Source organism: Theropithecus gelada, chromosome 3, assembly GCF_003255815.1.
Source record: "Theropithecus gelada isolate Dixy chromosome 3, Tgel_1.0, whole genome shotgun sequence".
Classification (NCBI taxonomy): Eukaryota; Metazoa; Chordata; class Mammalia; order Primates; family Cercopithecidae; genus Theropithecus; species Theropithecus gelada.
In genome coordinates, this window is record NC_037670.1 from 37,255,396 (window position 1) to 37,276,528 (window position 21,133).

Sequence of the window (21,133 nt, forward strand, 5' to 3'; positions counted from 1 at the left end):
GTGTGTTCTTGATGAGTTAAGTGCTGTGTGTTACGGATGTTTTTAGATCCTTTCATTTGGTTATAATTAAGCAGATGAAGACCTTGGATAAATTGGGCACAACTCGCCCGTAACCCTGCTTGTCGTGGAGGGACGTTACCGTTCCTTTAGAACATGAAGAAATGGTTTATAAATTCTTTGTCATAGCTTTCTCAGAAATCTGAGTGTAATTTTTTTATATGTCCTGGAACATCTATTGTGTTTTAACTTTGATCTCCTCAAATGTTAAATAATTTTCTCCTAGTAACCCAGGTCCCTCATCTTTGCTTGCAGGTCACGGTGTATGTTACAATTCTGTTCAGATTGATGAGGGAAAGGTAGGGATGAATGGGGTTCTATAAAGGAACTTACTTTAAAAGAGTAAACTATATGGTGTTGTTTTGTCCTAATAAGAAGAGTTCCAACAGATACATTCTAGATAAGTGTCATATCAGACATGGTCAAAATTTTAGTGACTATAACTGGCTCTCAAGTTACTTAAAAAAATTTTTTTTAATGGTCAAAATCAGGCTTACAAAAAAGTAAATTTTAAAGGAAAAACAGCCATGTCTTATTAGTATTTGACAATATCTCTGATATGTGTTAAATATAGGTCTTTAATAGATCTTTAAGATTTTCTGTAAAAGTGTGAAGCCAACAGTGTTTTTTTTTTTTTTTTTTTTTCGGAGATGGAATCTTGCTATGTTGCCCAGGTTCAAGCAGTTCTCCTGCCTCAGCCTCCCGGGTAGCTGGGATTACAGGTGTGCGCCACCATGCCTGGCTAATTTTTGTATTTTTAGTAAAGACAGGGTTTCACCATGTTGGCCAGGCTGGTCTCAAACTCTTGACCTTAGGTGATCCACCTGCCTCAGCCTCCCAAAGTGCGGCGATTACAGGCTTGAGTCACTGTGCCTGGGCCAAAGGGAATAGATTTTTATTATGGCATACTATAGCTGAAGGCAAAACCTACTAGGGAATACCTTTTTGAAAGATCTACAGATATTTCCTAATTATGTAGATACGATTAATATGCTGTGTAGAGAAGGAATTGGGGAGGGCAGTACAGTAGGAAGAAACAGCCCACTTTTCTTCAAATGTGGCTAAGCAGTGACAGAGCAGTTGAACTACTTTTACTTAAATAATTGCAGGCGTTGGAACAGAGAATCAGGTATTTAACTATGGCACTATCTAAAGGTAATCACAGAAGTCTAGTTGACCCAGTGTCTTCCTCTAACCTACCCTGAAACAGCTCTCCTCCACCCACCTGTGGCTGCAAAGCCGTCTTGTGTCAGCTGGAACTGCCAGTCAGTAGAGAACAAACTGACCTTTTCTGCATATGCTTCCTCTCCCTGTCTCTACCTCCTTCTTCATTCAGAGTTTAGCTGAATTGTACCTTTTATCAGCTAACACATACTTATCTCATTAACACATTTTTTACTTGTCTCACAACTGTAGAATTGCTTGAATATCCCAGTCTCTTTGTTCATTATTGAAACAGGGTTCTGTTTGACTGTAGGAAGCATCCTGTTCTCGTGCCCTATATTACAGGGCTGTGCATTTACATTTAACTTTTGGTCAAGCAAGCACTCCCTGTTTTCCAGCTGAACCTCTTGTGGTGCTGTGAGTCAGGGATCTTAACCAAGGCTTCATCTTCCTCAGAGTCCCTTCCTCTTTTTGGCTAGACTGCTCCAACCCTGCAAACGCTGGCCTTTGTGCAGCACTTCAGCCTGCCAGGTCACTCCTTGTCCTGCACTTAACCATTCAGAACCACTTTATGTGATTATGACAAACGATCTCAGGCTTGTGGTTATATAAAATGGCTATTTTCCCCCTTGCCTGGTGTTATGAACTGAATTGTGTTTACCTAAAATTCATACTTGATTGAATTGAAGCCCAACTTCCACTACCTCATAATGTGACTATTTGGAGATAGGGACTTTAAGTTAAAATGAGACCTTTAGGGTAGGTCTTAATCCTATCTGACTGGTGTCCTTATACGAAGAGGAAATTTGAGTTGAGGAGAGGTAAGGAGAACTAGAAAGGGACATGTGTCTGTTACTTACATAGCACTACCTTTAATAGTAACCCAAGAAGGCTTGGCAATTTTTACTTATTTAACATTCAGTGTAGGCTTTTTTTGTTTGTTTTTGGCTGTTACTGTTTCTCTGATTGTTGCTGCTCCTGGGGTAGTAGCAGCCTTCCAAATGCTAGCTCTCTAGTAAGGTGCATGTATGAGTTCTTGTGGGGGGCCCTGTGGCCGAGGAGGTCTTCCCAGTCGTACAGATTCCATTCTCTTAAATGGCAGATTCACTCCTACTCCCTTCCAAACTCCCCTTAGCTCCCACTGGAATGATAAGTACACACTGTTTCCGATGTTTGCTCTGGGGAGGCACTGGCAAGAAGGCTCAAGGCCAGCTACTTCCAGTGGTGCCTACTGGACCCACGGGACACTCATGTCCTTGACCTAAGAAATCTTGGGAAAACAGGTGTTTCACCATCCTCCCCTACTTCACTCACCTTTTTTTTTTTTTTTTTTTAAAAGAGATGGGCTTTTCTTCTGTTGCCCAGGCGGTGGCTTGATCATAGCTCACTGCAGCCTTGAATTCCTGGGCTTAAGCAATCCCCCCAATTCAGCCTCCAGAGTAGCTGGTGCTGTAGGCACACACTACCACGCCTGGCCCTCCCCCTCTTCTTGATATTTTTTTCCAGCTCTCTTTCCATCGGCTCAAATAGCTCCTGTTTCCTTGGCAGGTGCCTTCAGTTTTTGCAAGTGATTCTCTTAAACATTCTCTTTACTTCCCTTGGGGGTGACTTGGGGAATAGTACTCCTTATGACTTTGGCAAACTCATTCTTTGTCTCTTTCTGTCCCCTCATTCCTTCCCATCCCAAATCCATCCATATACACTTCAGCTTATAAGGACTGTGTGATGAGGTGAAGCGTAAAGAGTAGTGGTGGACTGGAGTAATTATTTCAGGGTAGCTGTCTCTTCATGAACAGTGAAGGGGTATTTATACCCAATGTATTTTTCATTTTCTTTTTTTGAAACAAAGTCACTCTTTTGCCCAGGCTAAAGTTGCAGTGCTGTGATCATAGCTCACTGCAGCTTCAACCTCCTGGGCTCAAGTGATCCTCCTGTCTCAGCCTCCTGAGTAGCTGGGACTACAGGCGCATGTCACCACACCCAGCTAGTTCTTCAATTTTTTGAGACAGTCTCACTGTGTTGTCCATGCTGTTCTCAAACTTCTAGATTCAAATGATCCTCCCACGTCAGCCTTCCAAAGTGCTGGGATTACAGGTGTGAGCCACTGCGTCCAGCCTTCATTTTCCCTCGAAAGTGGGATACTTGTTTTTAGTCTTTGAGCAACAGAGAAAGTCCCAATTAACATCCTGTTACATGAATATAGCATCTTTGTAAAGAGATGCTTATTCATTCTCTTTGGTGTATGTTATCCTAAAATTTAGAAATAAAATGTTTATTAACCTACAGTAACTTCAATTTATCAGTAGTTAAATTCTATAGTAAATATTTGGAAAGAAAGTTTGAGAATGAAAAGAAGTTGGCTGGGTGCAGTGGCTCACACCTGTAATCCCAACACTTTGGGAGACTGAGGTAGGCAGATCACTGAGGTCAGGAGTTCAAGACCAGCCTGGCCAACATGGCGAAACCCTGTCTCTACTAAAAATACAAAAATTAGCCAGGCATGATGGCCAGTGCGAGTAATCCTGGCTACTCAGGAGGCTGAGGCATGAGAATCGCGTGAACTGCACCTCAGGAGGCTGCAGTGAACCAAGATTGCACCACTGCACTCCAACCTGGGTGACAGAGCGAGACTCTATCTCAAAAAAAAAAAAAAAAAAAAAAAGCATAAGCAACTTTAGGACTCCAACTATAGCTCTTGGTAAATCTCTATTTTTATACCATCTTTAAGAAACTTTATAAATAGCACACTTGAAGTTGAAAATAAAGGGATCATGAGATGGAGCTTTGAAACAGCCTACTTTCAGTTTCAAAGAAGTTAAACAGGTCCTTTGTTGACACACACTCTTCACTTGTTTTGAGAGCATTTTCTTGGTAGAAAGTAAAAAGACGTTTTACACTCTAGTTTGTCTTACATTTTTTCAAACCTGGTCAAGTAAAAACTTGGCATATATTGAAAAGTAAACAAATATTGAAAGTATCACAAATGAAAGCTTTTAGTTTACCTTGGATTTCTTAACCAGTTGTTAATGCTAAAAGTGTTCCAAAAAGAGAAAACAAAAGATGGAAAATTAAATTTTAAAATTTTAAAGTTGGAAAAATATTTGAAGAGCTTCTTAAGAACTGTGTGGAAATTCATGTCTAATTGCTAAAAGACTGGTATGAGAAAAATAGTTTCTATCCAACCTTCATTCATGGAACAATTTTGTAACTTCACATATTAGATAACTATTGTAATTACATATTTCAGAATATAATCATTTATTAATATTCTAACAATTTATGGGGAAATTTTATAATTAAATGCTAAATTTGCTCTTTGACAAGTGTTCCTTTGATTTTGAAAAATTCATTTATCACTTATTAAATGCCAACCACGTGTTAGATGCTGTTAAATTATTTGGGTCTTATAAGGTTGTGTAAAACATGGTTCTTTTCTCAAAATGCTTCCAGATTGGTAGGGGTGTCAAACATGTTCATTCCTATCATGGGATAGAAACCAGTAAGTGAATCAAGGGTTATGGAAATTCAGAGAAGAAAGAAACCTTTTCCAGCAGAGGAAATGAGAGAAGGCTGTCCTGGGGGGGTGGAATTTGACCTGTCTCTTAATGAGTAGATAGAATATACAAGTCTTGTGTTTACGAGAATTAGCATTCCAGGTGGATGGGGTATTATAAGTAGATGTATAGAGGAGGGGGAAAAACAGGTTAAGAGAAAATGACCATAGCTCAGTTTAATGGGTGCATAAGGCAACCAAAGAAGTTAGTAGAACATGTAGCTGAATACATAGGCTGTGGCAATATGACGGGATGTGTCTGTGATGGGTGGGAAACCTTGAATTCCAGGCTGAGGAGTTTAGATTTTGTGATAGACCAGGTAAAGGAAGAGTGAAAGGGTTTTAGCCAGGGGAAGGAAGAAGGGAGTTGACATGGTTCAAGAGAAATGGAGCAAATTAATGGACGGGGTCAGGGGAAGAAGAGATTAGAGGGAAAAGGAGCCTTTGGAACTGGAGAGATTGATGTTGTGAGAGGGTACTTGAGGGTAGAAGTTCCCAGGAGACAAAAGTTGAGATAGTAGTGAAAGCCTGAGATAAAGGTGAAAGACTGAAGAATCAAATAAGACAATGAATGATGTAGTCAATGTAAATGGGAGGCTAAAGATGGAGAGATTTAGAGATAGGAGGGGGCAGTAGTGGTGATAGGATTTAAATGCATTCATCCTGGTTAGCCTCAATATTTTTCAAAATAATATGAGATTTGGGCATCTTCGGAGAATGACAGGAGAGTGGAAGAGAATGAAATGGTCCACTGTGGTATTTAGACTGGTTTGGGGGGAAGGCACGACAAAAAGGCATTTTGTCTGACAGTGAGACTGGAAGGCCGTGGAGGGGCCAGAGATAACTGAGGATGAAGGGAAAGTAACAGAGAATAACACAAGAATTTAAAAGGACTGGGCTTGGCTGGGCATGGTGGCTTACGCCTGTAATCCCAGCACTTTGGGAGGCTGAGGTGGGCAGATCACGAGGTCAAGAGATCGAAACCATCCTGGCCAACATGGTGAAACCCCGTCTCTACTAAAACCACAAAAATTAGCTAAGTGTGGTGGTGCACACCTGTAGTCCCAGCTGCTCGGGAGACTGAGGCAAGAGAATTGCTTGAACCCTGGAGGTTGCAATGAGCCGAGATCATGCCACCGCACTCCAGCCTGGTGACAGAGCGAGACTCCGTCTCAATCAATCAGTCAGTAAAAGGACCGGGCTCAAGCCTATAGTAATGCTGGCAGTTTTGGAGGCCAAAGAGGGAGGAGCGCTTGAGTCCAGGAGTTTGAGACCAGCCTGGCAACATGGCAAGACCTCGCTTCTACAAAAATAAAATATAATAAATAAACAATTACCTGGGCATGATGCACACCTGTGGTTTCACCTATTTGGGAGGCTGAGCTGGGGGAATCACTTGAGCCTGGGAAGTCAAAGCTGTAGGAAGCCATGATTGCGGCACTGCACTCCAGCCTGGGTGACAGAGCAAAACTCCATCTCAACAATAACAACAAGGAATTTAAAAGGAAATCATGGGGTGGAGAAAAACATGGTGTGTGAAACATCCTGGATCAGACTGATCTGGGTCCCCACAGACCCTGATTCCTCACTCCTCAGCTCCGTGAACTTGGCAAGTCAGTAACTGTTTCCTCATCTGCAAAATGATGACATTACCCACTTTATAGTATCGTTGAGATGAATGACGTTTTATACATCCTCACCCCCATCCATCTCCACCTCTGACATATATGAAGTGTTCAATAAATAGTTTTTGCTTTTTATTTTCAGAGCATTTTTCTCAGCATTTGAGAAGTTGGCAGCCATCCAAACAGAGATGATGAGATTCTAATCTTAAACAGCTAACCAGCAGCTAGCCTTGTAGCTACAGAAGGTAAAAGGGTGTAGTTTCCTGGGTTTTATGAATAACAATAGGTGGATGACTCTTTCCCTGCACTGTTATACGGGGCTAAAAAGTTTAACAAGTTCAGCTATTTTTATTAGTGTAGACTTTAATCAAACAAAGCCACCTGTGGACGAAGGAAGTTCTTTGCAAAGTTGTATTGAAAAACAATTGGTCCAGATTTAGCTAGGTCAAACCTCCAACTAAAAATAAATTAAATCTGGTTACAACATCAACAATAATGAAAACAAAACAAAGCTTGCTAATAAAGATTTTAAAGCCCTAATCTTTACACAACACAATTCACTGCAAGAAAGTAAAGTCAAAATGCTGTAAGAATTACAATGGGATTTTACCAATTGTTAGTGTTCAAACTCCTCAAGTAAACACAAATGGAAATACAAGTCTGGACACCAGTGACCCACAGATACATATATGTACTTTTAATAATTAGGAAATTAGTGCTCAATACTGTGCCCTTTGTGTGGGAGAAAACATTCTTTATACAAGGATTGTTACCTAGCTATTACAATAGTTTAAGGTAATGTACAATATATATTTGACACAGAGAGTGTTAGATGTTCACACTGCATAAAATGAATCCTCTAGCCTTTGATGTCTTCAAAAGAAGTTTTACAACTATTAGTGAAGCTAAGGCACTACATATTTTCCCTCCACAATGTGGATTTGTGTCATTTAAACTGAAGAAGTTGATCTCGTGTGATGACAGGTATGTCTGAAGAGGCGTCGTTCAGAGTCATCTATCCTCTTGGCATGCCAAGGCAAGAGGAAAGCATTTCTCAAACCAAAGAAATCTTCCAACCAAAACAGGTAATATTTAGCCTGATTTCTTACAAAAGCTTGTAAACAGGTGTTTTTTTCTGTCCTTCACCACCATGAGTTGGGAATCTATACCTGTGGGCCAAATCTTGTCTGTGCCTGCTGTTTTTGTAAATAAAGTCTTATTGGAACACAGACATGACCGCTTGCTTATTTTGGCTGTGGCTGCCTTTGTGCTACAATGGCAGAGTCAAGTAGTTGTTAACAAGGACCTTATGACTTAAAATATCTACTTTCTGGCTCTTTACAAAAAATATTTGCTGATCCCTGATCATGTGGTGAAAATTTGATTTTGGCCGGGCGCGGTGGCTCAAGCCTGTAATCCCAGCACTTTGGGAGGCCGAGACGGGCGGATCACGAGGTCAGGAGATCGAGACCATCCTGGCTAATACCGTGAAACCCCGTCTCTACTAAAAATACAAAAAACTAGCCGGGCGAGGTGGCGGGCGCCTGTAGTCCCAGCCACTCGGGAGGCTGAGGCAGGAGAATGGCGTAAACCCGGGAGGCGGAGCTTGCAGTGAGCTGAGATCCGGCCACTGCACTCCAGCCCGGGCAACAGAGCGAGACTCCGTCTCAAAAAAAAAAAAAGAAAATTTGATTTTGGGGGCAGAGCCATGTTACAGAAGCCCGACCTCCAGGAAGGGATCTGGTGAGAGACATAGAATGTCACAGCTAAGTCAAAGGGGGAGCATCTTCCCAGTGGCCTGGTGTCCAGGCACATGCTAGGCACTCAGTGGGTGCTTAATCCATTTGTTCAGTGAATCCTGAGGATTTGCTTTGCCAATTGGGTAGAAAGATAAGATTCTTTTGAAAGAAGATTAACCTGCCGGGTGCGGTGGCTCATGGTTGTAATCCCAGCACTTCGGGAGGCTGAGGTGGGTGGATCATTTGAGGTCAGAAGTTCGAGACCAGCCTGGCCAACATGGTGAAACCCGTCTCTACTAAAATTACAAAAATTAGCCAGGTGTGGTGGTACATGCCTGTAATCTCAGCTACTTGGGAGGCTGAGGCAGGAGAATTGCTTGAACCTGGCAGGCGGAGGGGAGGCAGATGTTGCAGTGAGCCAAGATTGTGCCACTGCACTCCTGCCTGGGCAACAGAGTGAGACTCTGTCTCAAAAAAAAGAAAGAAGATTAACCATGTTCATAGTTGTCAAAGGTAGCAAGTGACCTTTTCATCCAGATTTGCCCAGAACAGGACATGCCTTAGCCATGTTTTGTTTTTAATATCAATTCGGTAATTAAAAGAAGTTACAGATGATATGCATTTTTAACATAGTCTAACTGCTCTGGTAAATGGATCATTGGAATTTTCACATTGTAATAGTAGCTGGAGGCTTTTGTGGTTCATCAGTTGAGAAACCCACATTAGACCCACTTTTCATTTGAGCCATTTCTCCTGTGCCCACTATGTATCAAGAGGGGTACCAGATGCAGGGAGTCAGTGAGCTTTCTCATCTCATCTTCCTTGTAGACAATTACTTCTTCCCTCCACATCCCTCCTTTTCCAAAAGCAGAATTGGCAACCCCTGACCAAGGAACTTGACCCGGAATGTCACTGCACAATTTTTAGAGACAGAAAGATGTGAAGTCACCACTCCTGCAGGGAAAGGTATCTGCAAACTTGTGTAGCCTCCAGTGGTGAGTTCTGATGCCAAGGTCACTGATCCTCTTCAAAGAAATCTTACGAGAAGGAAGCAGTGGCAAGCAGCAGTAGGGGTGAAATAAGCCACTTTGGTTTGTGTTTGACCGTCAAAATTACATTTAATGAAGAAATCAGTGACACACAGCAGGCGAATCCTGTGGTGCACACCTGTGGGCTCCAGCCATTAGGTATTTCTTTTGATGTTGCTTTTAGTTCTCAGGAATGGAAGTAAACACTAAGTGCAAATCCTCAGGCCTAAGACCCATCCCGCTTCCTCCTTTCTGTGGATATGTTAGTGATGAACGAGCATCGGAATAAGATGATATGAGGGGAGAAAAGAGGAGTCTGGCAGAAATGAGACCAGAGGTTCCTTTTGCATCTGTCAGAGTATTTGTTGGACGCCCTAAATCAGACTCTCGCGCAGAGTCTGATTTATATTTTCATGATCTGTGGATTAACTTCACAATCAGTATATTACATTTTAGTAACGTTCTCTAGAAGTTAGGATATGGTTAACAGTTCCCAAAGCCCAGAATATTACAAAGTATTTTGATTCTTTTAACTTAGTCCAGACACAAGAAGCCAGACTGTATTTTAGGTGTGGACAGAACTATTTGTTTAAAATAACAAGTTCAGGTGAGTTAGTAGTCATAAAAATTAAAATGAAATACCACTTTCATTTCCTCATGTACCTCTTTGCAAATGTCAGACAAAGCAGAGTTTTATAATAGTTTAATAATTTGTGTAACAACGGTGGTTTTGGTGTATCTCAAAAGTGGAGTCTTTAAATTATAAAGGATTTTGTGTGCTTGAAATCCTAGGAAAAGAAACAAAAAACAAGTTTAAATATATTAATTCGTATTTAAAGAAACATAAATCTTATGAATATCAAGCTATACTTATTGTAAGAATTTTACAGGTAAAAACCAGTATTTATTTATTTATCTTATTTATTTTTTGAGACAGAGTCTTGCTCTGTTGCCCAGGCTGGAGTGCAGTGGCACGATCTCAGCTCACTGCAACCTCCGCCTCCCGGGTTCAAGTGATTCTCCTGCCTCAGCCTCCCAATCTGCTGCAACTACAGGCACATGCCACCATGCACAGCTAATTTTTGTATTTTAGTAGAGATGGGGTTTCACCATATTGGCCAGACTGGTCTAGAACTCCTGACCTTGTGATCCACCCACCTCAGCCTTCCAAAGTGCTGGGATTACAGGCGTCAGCCACTGCACCTAGCCAAACCAGTATATATTTAATTAAACCCGTTTTATGGGGAATTAATTAACTAACTCCTAGCAGACAAGGTACTCTGAAGCTTTGCCCAGAGAGTAAAGAGGTAGGACTGGAAGGCAGAGGCAGATAAATCCTGTTAGGAGGATGCTCCCGGCATCTAGTGTTGGAGGACAGGCCTGTTGCTACGCATCTGCAATGTACAGGACAGCACCTTACACAAAGAATGATGTGGACCAAAGTATCAGTAGTGTTGAGGTTGAGAAACCCTGTGGTGTAGGGCACAAGAGAACTGAAGGAGACTCTAGGTCTTAGCTCATGAGGGCGACTGAGAGGAAGGCAAAGAAAAAATAAATGGCTTTTGTTCATTCAGTTTAGCCACAATGTGCTTCATACTGTTTGGAGGGATGGGAGTATTCGATTCTACACTCTGAGAGTACTTTCTGTAAACTGTAGGAACAAAAATGGTAGGAACAAAGTTTCTTGTCCCCTAATTAAACATCAGTATGTTTTCAGTGTAGTAAACCACAAAATAAGGTGAATTCTGTAATAGTTTCTGGAACAATTTTTAAAAATCAAATTTGTACAGAAAAGTGGATGAATATTAAACACTACTATCCATTAAAATCACTTATGCATTTAAAATACTGATGTCCAGGCTCCCCCCTCCCCCGACCCCCGCCCTGCCCCACCCTCCAGACTCTACTGAGAGGAAACCTGAGAGAATTCCAGCCATAGATGAGTAAAGTGTTTCTGAGAACCCATGCTTTGTTTCTCAGGAAACGACTTAGGCCTCTAAAACCATAGGAACTCCCCCCGCCCCAACCCACTATATTCCTGAGAAAATCATCCAGAAGGCTGAATATCCATCCAAAGAGCTACAAAATCTGAGTAATAATGGTATTTGCTGCATCAATGTAGTGTTTACAAAGGGTCCAAATGTCTATGTTCCTTAAACGCTCTGAGTTAGGTAACTATTGCATCTTTTCAAACATTTCTGAAATGTTCCTTCAATTATAACAGGATATTCTGTGCTCTGGTCTGAATCTTTGTGTCACCCAAAATTCATATGTTGAAACCTAATCCCTAATGCAATAATATTAAGAGGTGGGGCCTTTAGGAGGTGATCAGGTGATGAGGGCAGGACCTTCATGAATGGAACTGTGCCCTTATCAAAGAGGCCGGAGGGTGCTTGTTTTGCCCCTGCTACTGTGTGAGGACACAGCAGGAAGGCTCCATCTATGAGGAACAGGCTCTCACTAGACATTGAATCTACTGGCGCCTTGACTGTGGACTTCCCGGCCTCCAAAACTGAAAATAAATTTGTTGTTTGTAAATTACCCAGTGTATGGTATTTTTGTTATAGCAGTCCTTAGTCAATGACTAAGACATTGCCTAGCCCTAAAATGTTCCAAGTACTTCACATAACCAAAGGTGAGTCCTAGAACCACAGATCTGCTGGAACCACTCTGCTTGGTCAAGCTACAGGGAAGAAAAGGGCCTGAGTCCCAGCTCCACCACTGTTATCCTGTAAGAACCTGTGTTTTAATTTACTCATCTGTCAAAGAGAGCCGATAATGCCAGACCTAGTGAGACTAAGAAGACAGACTAATTATAGAAAATACCATGAAACAAATCGTGATATGATTAAAGATCACTTCTGCAACTGGAAATGCCAGGTATCTTTATCATGCCATCCTAGACAGGGTACAGAAGCTAACATCTATTTAGCTCCTTTTAAACACCAGTGATAGACACTGGTGCAAAGTGTATTAAAAGTGAAAATTCACAAAGTCCATATAATTCATTTCCCTGCCCTATTCCCTAAACACATTCATTCTATAAATATGCTTTAAAACTACTCACATTTTCACTCATTGTCGTGGCTTTAGATGAAGAATTACTCTTCCTGTTTGTGGAATATAAAAGACAATATTTACTGCATTATCACTTCCAATCTGGAACACATATGCTCTTTTAGTTAATTTTACTTCCATACATTTTCTCAGCAAGAACATGAACATATATCTTAGGTAGAAAACAAGACAAGAATTCTTGCTGAATTCCTTATGTTTACAGACAATATTCACAGAGAAACTCACGCAACAAAACATCAGTGTGAAGCCTTGTGCACGTAAATGTAGCTTATGGCTGGTATACTAAAGAAAGGTTTTTGTGGAATGCACAAACCAGAGACTGACTAACTTTTAATTTAATATATTAACATTTAACATTTTGAAAGCTTGACTATTATAATCTCAAAATTTATTTTATTTTTCCATGGAAAAAGTTTTACATGGTGACTAGGGTTCCAGTCATCCATTTTGTCATTCAACATATTTTGAAGGCCACAGATTTAATGAATGTGAGGGCATATGTCTAGGAATGAAGTTACTCCCCACCAGATGACTACTTGATTTGCTAGAGATACTGATGGAAGAATAACCTCCCTCACTGCAGCCATGTCACCCTTCCCACTTAACGTAAGACGATGTCTCCGCTCTGCTCAAAACCTTCCAATTACTTTCTGTGGCACTCAATAAAAGCGGAAGTCCTCACAATCACCTGGAGGTTAGGGGTGGGAAGTAGCAACACTTTCAGGCTACTGTGCCCTTCTGAACTCACTGGCTTTCTTACTGCTAGTTCTCGATAATTTGAACTTCAACCTAGACTTGTATTAGGATCTTACGAGACTGAGAGACCAGGATTGAGCCAGAAATCTGGGAACAGGAAGTCAACGGCAGCTGATTCTTCAAAGGAATTAGGAGATGACAAACTGTCTGAAGCCGTGGCTTCAGTGTATCTTCTCCACTCGCAACTGCCATGACCTCAGATAGTTTGTCATCCATCTTCTCTCTACGCCTATGGAGCCAAAGTTGGGTCTGCCACATCCATTCATACAAGAAGGACAGTCATAAAACAAGCACAAACTGCAGGGCTTTGGGGAGCTCATCCATATTTCATGTACCAATGACTCCTACCATTCCATTTCCAGTTATTTCCCCAAACTCTAGATTTTGAATATTCAGTTACTTACTGATTACCTCCACTTGGAATCAGATAAGCATATCAAATGTTAAAATTCCAAACACTCCAACCTCTCCGCTTATCCCCATCACCACTCCCAAACTCTCTCCTCTTAAGATCTTCCACACTTCCGTAAATGGTAATTCCATCCTTCTCATAATCTTGAAGCCATCTTCGATTTCTCTGTTTCTCTCACAGCCCACATCCAACAGATCAGCAAGTTATTAAAACATTATATCCAAAACACTGTCACTTCTCAGCATCTCCAACGCTACTGCTTTCGCACCAGCCGCCGTTTTCTCTTGCCTCACTTGGTGTGGTAGTTTGCTAACTGATCTCCCTGCTTCCATCTTTTGTCATCTCAGTTTATTCTTAACAGAGAAGCCAGTGTGAGTTTTGAAAAATTAAGATGACACCACTCCTCTGCTTAGTGCCCTCCAGCGGCTTTCTATCTTACTCAGACCAAAGCCAGACTCCTCACAACTGCCTAAAAGGGACTCTATACAGTCTGCCCCCACCGTTACTTGTGTACACTCATCTCCTCTGTTTCTCTCACTCTGTTCCAGCCACCCTGGTCCCGCTGACATCCCTCAGATACTCTAGGCTTGCCTGGCCTCAGGATCTTTCAGTTTGCTCTCTCCCCTCTGCCTGAACGCTCTTCTCATTCTTATTTGCACAACTTGCTTCCTCACCGTCTTCTGGCCTTTCTCAAAAATCCCTTATTAGTGAGATCCTTCCCGACCACCCTATTTGAAATTACAATCTCCACTCCTACCCTTTGTATTCTATATTCTCTTATTCGTTTTATTTTTCTCCATGATACCACCATCTGATATACTATATACTATTATCTGTTTATTTTCTGCCTTTCTCTACTAGAATGTAAGCTCCATAAGGCAGAGTTTTGTGGGGTTTTTGGCCTGTTTTGTTCACTGCTGTATCCCCAGTCCTTAGAACAGTGTTAGGCACAAAATTGGTATTCAATTAATGTAAAAAATGACTGTTAACTAAAATTTTATGTGAAAAATTTCAATTTAGCAAAATACAGTGAATATGTTTTTTAAAATTAGTTTATAGATATGCTTATGAAATCAAATTAGTGACCATTTTTCTTGTCTGGGTAATCATCATTCTCTCTGTACTGTCATTTACAAGTAGGTATGAAGTGTGAAGTGTGATGTTGATAGAGTCTGGATATTTGCCTCGCGCAAATCTTATGTTGAATTGTAATACCCAGTGTTGGAGGTGGGGCTTGTTGGAGCTGATGAGATCATGGGGTGGCGGATTTCTCATGAACGGTTTAGTACCACCCCGTTGACGCTGTCCTCAGAATAGTGACTGAGTTTTCTTGAGATCTGGTTGTTTAAAAGTATATGGCACCTCCCCAACCTTGCTCCCGCTTTTGCCATGTGACGTTCCTGCTCCTGCTTCAACTTCAGCCATGAGTAAAAGCTTCCTGAGGCCTCCCCAAAAGCCAAGCAGTGTTGGTGCCAGGCTTGTACAACTTTCAGAACTGTGAGCCAATTAAACCTCTTTTTAAAATAAACTACCCCGTCTCAGGTATTTCTCTGTTTCTCTCACAGCCCACATCCAACAGATCAGCAAGTTATCAAAGCTTGCTGAACAGCCTAATACAGATGTATTTCTTGATAAACTTGAGTAACTTCTTGGGAGAGTAAACCTACACAAATAACCCAACTTCCCTCTTTTGACTTTAAACAGATGATTAATAGAAAAGTAGTTGACATAGAGGAAACATGCATTGTAGGAAAGTATACTTACTGGAAGGAGGTTTCTTCTACAAAAGAAAAAATATATATCATTAATGCAAGGGTTATTATGGTATGATACAGATTCATATAAAAATGAGTTTGGGTTTAATTTATTTTTATTAATTTTAATCTTGTTGACATTTATACCTTCTAAATTAAGAGTTGGCAACCTCTTTTGATAAAGAGCCATACAGCATCCATTTTAGGCTTTGGGGCCAAGAGGATACTATGTAGGTACTTAAAACAAGAGAGCAAACAAATTTCCAAACATTTTTAAGGGTAAAATAAAAAATATAATAATAATAATAAAAGTCTTGAAAAGCAGGCCTACTAGTTAGAGAAATGGAATTCTTTTGGGGAAGATAACATTTCTCTTTAATTGGGGTTCAAAGTCAGTAGTCCCTATCATCAAATAGATTGTAAATGTTCATCTGTAAAGCCATTTTTGTACACAGGCCATAGAAAAATAGGCGGGGAGGGCAGATTTGGTCCACAGATTTGGTCCACAGGTATTAGTCTGCCAACCTGTGTCCTAAACATAAGTTCAAGAATATGGTTCTCTTGGATAGATTTTTCTGCTAGATGCAAATGAGAGTAACATTCTTAGGTAACGAACCCCTAATATTCAAGTCAACTTTTAATTAATTCAGTACTTTAGGAAAATTTGTTTACTAACTCCTCGTTAAAAAACTCAGACCGGTATTCTTTTAGGGTATAAAGATGACAAGAATTTTGAGTCATCTTACTTGTCTGTACTTTCGCTGATGACCAGCAGGGGGACACAGCTGGATTCAATTCATAAAGTTACATTGCAGTGGACTGCATTGAAGCACTGAACAAGTATTAATTGACAGAGCAGCTCTTTTTGTTTGTTTGTTTGGTCAGTGTCTTGCTCTGTTATCCAGCTTGGAGTGCAGTGGTGAGATAACTCACTGCAGCCTCGACCTTCTGGGCTAAGCGATCCTCCTACTTTAGCCTCCTGAGTAGCTGGGACTAAAGGCGTGTGCAACTATGCCTGGCTTATTTTTTATTTTTTGTAAAGAAAGGGTCTCCCTATGTTGCCCAGGCTGGTCTTGAAGTCCTGGACTCAAGTGATCCTCCCGCCTCGGCCTCCCGAAGTGTTGGGAATGCAAGTGTGAGCCACTACACCCAGCCCAGTTATTCTTAATTATAGGGCATCTCTTGGAATCCACGTCCACAGAAACATTTTATGAGCCGTAATACCTAATTGTAGGTATTATTAGGAACACATTTTATATTTAAGTTTTATTTTGGCACAAAAATGTTTTTTTAAGGCCAGGAGTGGTGGCTCACACCTGTAATCCTAGCATTTTGGGAGGCTGGGGTGGGAGGATTGCTTGATCCCAGGAGTTCGATACCAGCCTGAGCAACAGAGCCAGAACCTGTCTCCACAAAAAATAAAAGAAAATTAGCCAGGCGTGGTGGTATGTGCCTGTGGTCCCAGCTACTTGAGGAGGCTGAGGTGGGAGGACCTCTTGAGCCTGGAAAGTCAAGGCTGCAGTGAGCCATGATCACACCACTGCACTCAGCATGGGTGACAGAGTGAGACCCTGTCTCAAAAAAAAAAAAAAAAAAAAAAATTGTTTTAAAAATTTAAATTCCAAAATTAATGTTTGCTGTAAAACAATGGGTCTAGAACTTGTATATGCTAAAAATTTATAATTCAATTAAAAATTTTATTTTATACACTATTGCCAGTGGACCTGATAGAGTGCTGCAGCTTCTGAGCTCTCCAATAATATTAGAGAGTGAAGAAATGCATTAAGAGAATAAAACATTTTTAAATCTCACCTATTTACATCAAACCTATTGCATCATCAAATGGAGGTGTGAAGTTACAAAAGGTCTAAATTTGAAGAATTCAACACTGTGTACAGAAGTAGTTCTCATAAATACAATAGGTTTCTAGTTTTGACTGAACAATTCTCTTTTTTTTTTTTTCTTTTGCAGCAGAGTCTTGCTTTTTCACCCAGGCTGGAGTGGAGTGGCACAATCTTGGCTCACTACAACCTCCACCTCCCAGGTTCAAGTGATTCCTCTGCTTCAGCCTCCTGAGTAGCTGGGACTACAGGTGCATGTGCCACCATTCCTGGCCAATTTTTGTATTTTTAGTAGAGACAGGGTTTCACCATGTTGGCCAGGCTGGTCTCGAACTCCTGACCTCACGTGATCCACCCGCCTCAGCCTCCTAAAGTGGTAGGATTACAGGCGTGAGCCACCACACCCGGCTGAACAATTCTCTTCTAAATACAGTTGTCCTAAATTTAACATTCAACACTTCACTGTTCTACACTGATGAAATATTTCACTTACTTATTTCAATGAAATTTCTTTATAAATTTGAAATCAACTTATATCTTGAGATATACAATTCCTAACTTAAAATAAAAAGATATTGGCCGGGCATGGTGGCTCACACCTGTACTCCCAGCACTTTGGGAGGCCGAGGCGGGTGGATCACAAGGTCAGGAGATCAACACCATCCTGGCTAACACGGTGAAACCCCGTCTCTACTAAAAATACAAAAATTAGCCAGGCATGGTGGCAGGCGCCTGTAGTCCCGGCTACTCGGGAGGCTGAGGCAGGAGAATGGCGTGAACCCGGGAGATGGAGCTTGCAGTGAGCCGAGATTGTGCCACCGCACTCCAGCCTGGGCGACAGAGCAAGACTCTTTAAAAAAAAAAAAAAAAAATCTTAAAAACATGCAAAGATACTATAAATATCTGTTCACATTAAATATCTCTGTCTTGCTGCACTACATCACTCCAAGGATGCCCCTTGCATATTCTGTGGTACTCCCTGGAATTTGCAAGTAGGCAGTTTTGCCTTTTCTCCCTAGGTTTGCCAAGGTGTTTCATAAGCCACCTGCATGTCATCCTGAACATTTTCTATAGCAGAAAATAAATGAACAATATTCTCCAGAGTTTGTTAGAACTTCCTAGGAGAGGGCCAGGCACGACGGCTCACACCTGTAATCCCAGCACTTTGGAAGGCCAAGGTGGGCAGATCACTTGAGGCCAGGAGTTCGAGACCAGCCTGGCCAACACAGCGAAACTCCATCTCTACTAAAAATACAAAAATGAGCTGGGTGTGTTGGTGCACGCTTGTAATCCCAACTATTTGGGAGGTTGAGACGTGAGAATCACCTGAACCTGGGAGGTGGAGGTTGCATTGAGTGGAGATTTTGCCACCACTGCAATCCAGCCTAGGCGACAGAGCAAGACTCTGTCTGGAAAAACAACAACAACAACAACAACAACAACAACAACAAAAACAACTTCCAAGGAGAAACAGTATCTCATAAATAAACTCCATAGCCATAGAAAGTTATCTGCCAAAGAAGGGTGAGATTCACTTACTTGAAAAGTAGCCTTTCCTCTGAGCATAGCACACACCAAGGCCACAAACGGAGATCACTAAGGCCACAACTACTACGGCTGCTATGATGCCACTTATGTTGAGATCATCTGGAATGCAAAATAAACTATGCATAAATTTATGTGGATTACACGGACTGATGCAGTCATTAAATTGAAAAGGTTCAAAAAAAGGTCCCCTTTGCAGCTATATCATAAAGCATACTTTAACGATTTTGAAGCCTATTCAACTAACTCACTTCTAAGACATGGTTCAAAATTGATTAAACATATTAACAGAACTGAAGCTTTGGGAAAATACTAAATTTTAAAAACTTCTCAGATTAAAAAATAAAATGTGTGGTATTCTTTTGCGTTCATTTGGAGATGTGTAATAATTCACAGGATTAAAAGACCGGAAGCGATCTTTGAAGTTCAATGAGTTCAAGTATTCTACTGCCACCCCCTACCCCACATCTTAAAATTCTTCTACATCATCATCTGTGTGAATTTCACAAATAATGAAAAACTCGGCATCAAAGACAGCATGTGGTGCCGGGCATGTTGGCTTACGCCTGTAATCCCAGCTACTCAGGAGGCTGAGGTGGGAGGACTGCTTGAGGCTAGGAATTTGAGACCAGCCTAGGCAACAGAGCAAGAATCCATCTCTAAAAAATAAAAAATAAAAAAAATTAGCCGGATATGGTGGTGCATTCCTGGAGCCCCAGATACTCAGAAGGCTGAGGCTGGAAGATCACTTGAGCCCAGGAGTTTGAGATTATAGTGAACTATGACTGCACTACTTCCCTCCAGTCTAGGTGACAGAGAGAGACTGTCTCAAAAAAAAGCACATGTCATTGTTATTCTGTAAAACTAAGTAAGAAATACCTTCCTTTTTGAATTATATGGGTGTGTGTATATATGTGTGTATACAGCCATATACATATATGCAACTAAATTGTCATCCATTTATGAAAAATGAATTAAATTCTCTGAGGCTTTTCCTATGGCTGTTAAGGCATCCATCCTCTGATGTAATGCAACTGGATGTTTTGAACCCAAGTTTGGAAATAACTACTGTGATTCTTCCCAGATTGATTCTGTTGCCCAATAATACATTAATTATAATGTATTATTATTAATAATATAATTAATAAAAATTATTAATAATAACATTAACCTTCCAAGCTTAACAGTTCTGCAAACTGAGAATTTTGTTACAAATACTCTCATTCAAGTCATTAATAACATGATGAACATGCATTTGTTTAGGAAAGAACTATGTAACAGTCTAGTAGCCACCTCCCGTCATACAACACAATTTATTAACATTCTTTGAGCATGGGATTCAACTGCATGTGGATCCACCAAAACATTGTTTGGACCATATTTCTCCATCTTGTCCATGAGGATTTTATGAGCCACACTCTTCTGCCATTTAGATACTTGCCATGTATTTATTAAAGGAGCAATTCTTCAAAGAGTTCTCATTTTAAAAAACAAGTTTTAATTAGCATATGATTAAATAACCTAGAGAAAATATTAGGTAGCATTTTCTCTAAAATAATTTAAATATTTTAAAGCAATGCACATTTTGGAAATGATCTTTTTAGAGATACTATTCAAGTGAATCTGCTTATTATAAAAACTTCAGGTCTTGAAATTCTTTCCTAATGCCAATTGTGTTATTAATTTTCTTAAATACCTCCAAAATATTAATTGATTTTTTTTTTTTTAAAAAGAAAACTTGATAAATCTTTTGAAAGGTTAAGTAATTTGACCAGAGTAGAAAACATTAATTATTGCTTGGTATAAACTCAGTTTGCTTGGGTATTGAGAGGTCAGTAAGATTCGGCTTTTTATTTGCTTGGATTAAAAAGAGCAGATAGAGAAAAAATCTACAGTAATCATAATCTTAGGCAAAGTCAAATCAATAAGTGAAATTCCTGAGAACCAAAGTGTGCCTTCTATTTACTTTGTAGTAGTCAATAAATTTGACATCTATGAAGCGTTCAAAGTAAGGGCTAATATCTGACCAAAAAAAACTGTCTTGTAGTTTATCAATGAATTTAACATCTATGAAGGAAGGATTCACACAAAAAAATTGTCCTGTAAGTGCTAAGTCGTGGTATGAATTTTATGTTATTTTTCTTCAATGAAATGGGAGATAGAGGAGTAATAGATTAGGAGTAAGTTAACTTCTTACATCCTGTTCACCATTTTCTGTGATGTTGCGCAAGTCATACAGCCATATTATGCCTCACTGTAGAGGAAAATGTAACATTAAATATGAAAATATTGGCCGGGCGCGGTGGCTCAAGCCTGTAATCCCAGCACTTTGGGAGGCCGAGACGGGCGGATCACGAGGTCAGGAGATCGAGACCATCCTGGCTAACAGGGTGAAACCCCGTCTCTATTAAGAAATACAAAAAAAACTAGCCGGGCGAGGTGGCGGGCGCCTGTAGTCCCAGCTACTCGGGAGGCTGAGGCCGGAGAATGGCGTGAACCCGGGAGGCGGAGCTTGCAGTGAGCTGAGATCCTGCCACTGCACTCCAGCCTGGGCGACAGAGCGAGACTCCGTCTCAAAAAA

At 40.7% G+C, this 21,133-nt stretch overlaps 1 protein-coding gene across 3 annotated transcripts in view; it reads right to left on the reverse strand.

The window, feature by feature from the left end:
• Positions 1-9,673: 9,673 nt before the first annotated feature.
• Positions 9,674-21,133, reverse strand: part of JAM2 (junctional adhesion molecule 2) — a 78,544-nt gene continuing 67,084 nt past the window's right edge. Inside the window, exons 7-10 of one of the 3 annotated variants that reach the window (XM_025380111.1) lie at positions 18,547-18,654; positions 15,177-15,192; positions 12,234-12,276; positions 9,674-9,954 (exon numbers count right to left, since the gene is read on the reverse strand). In XM_025380111.1, coding sequence (XP_025235896.1) covers positions 9,922-9,954; positions 12,234-12,276; positions 15,177-15,192; positions 18,547-18,654 — 200 coding nt within the window. In that variant the 3' untranslated portion in view covers positions 9,674-9,921. Of the gene's footprint in view, positions 9,955-10,020; positions 10,370-12,233; positions 12,277-15,176; positions 15,193-18,546; positions 18,655-21,133 lie in introns of those variants that run through there. The other 2 variants (XM_025380112.1, XM_025380110.1) reach the window with 2 other exon arrangements.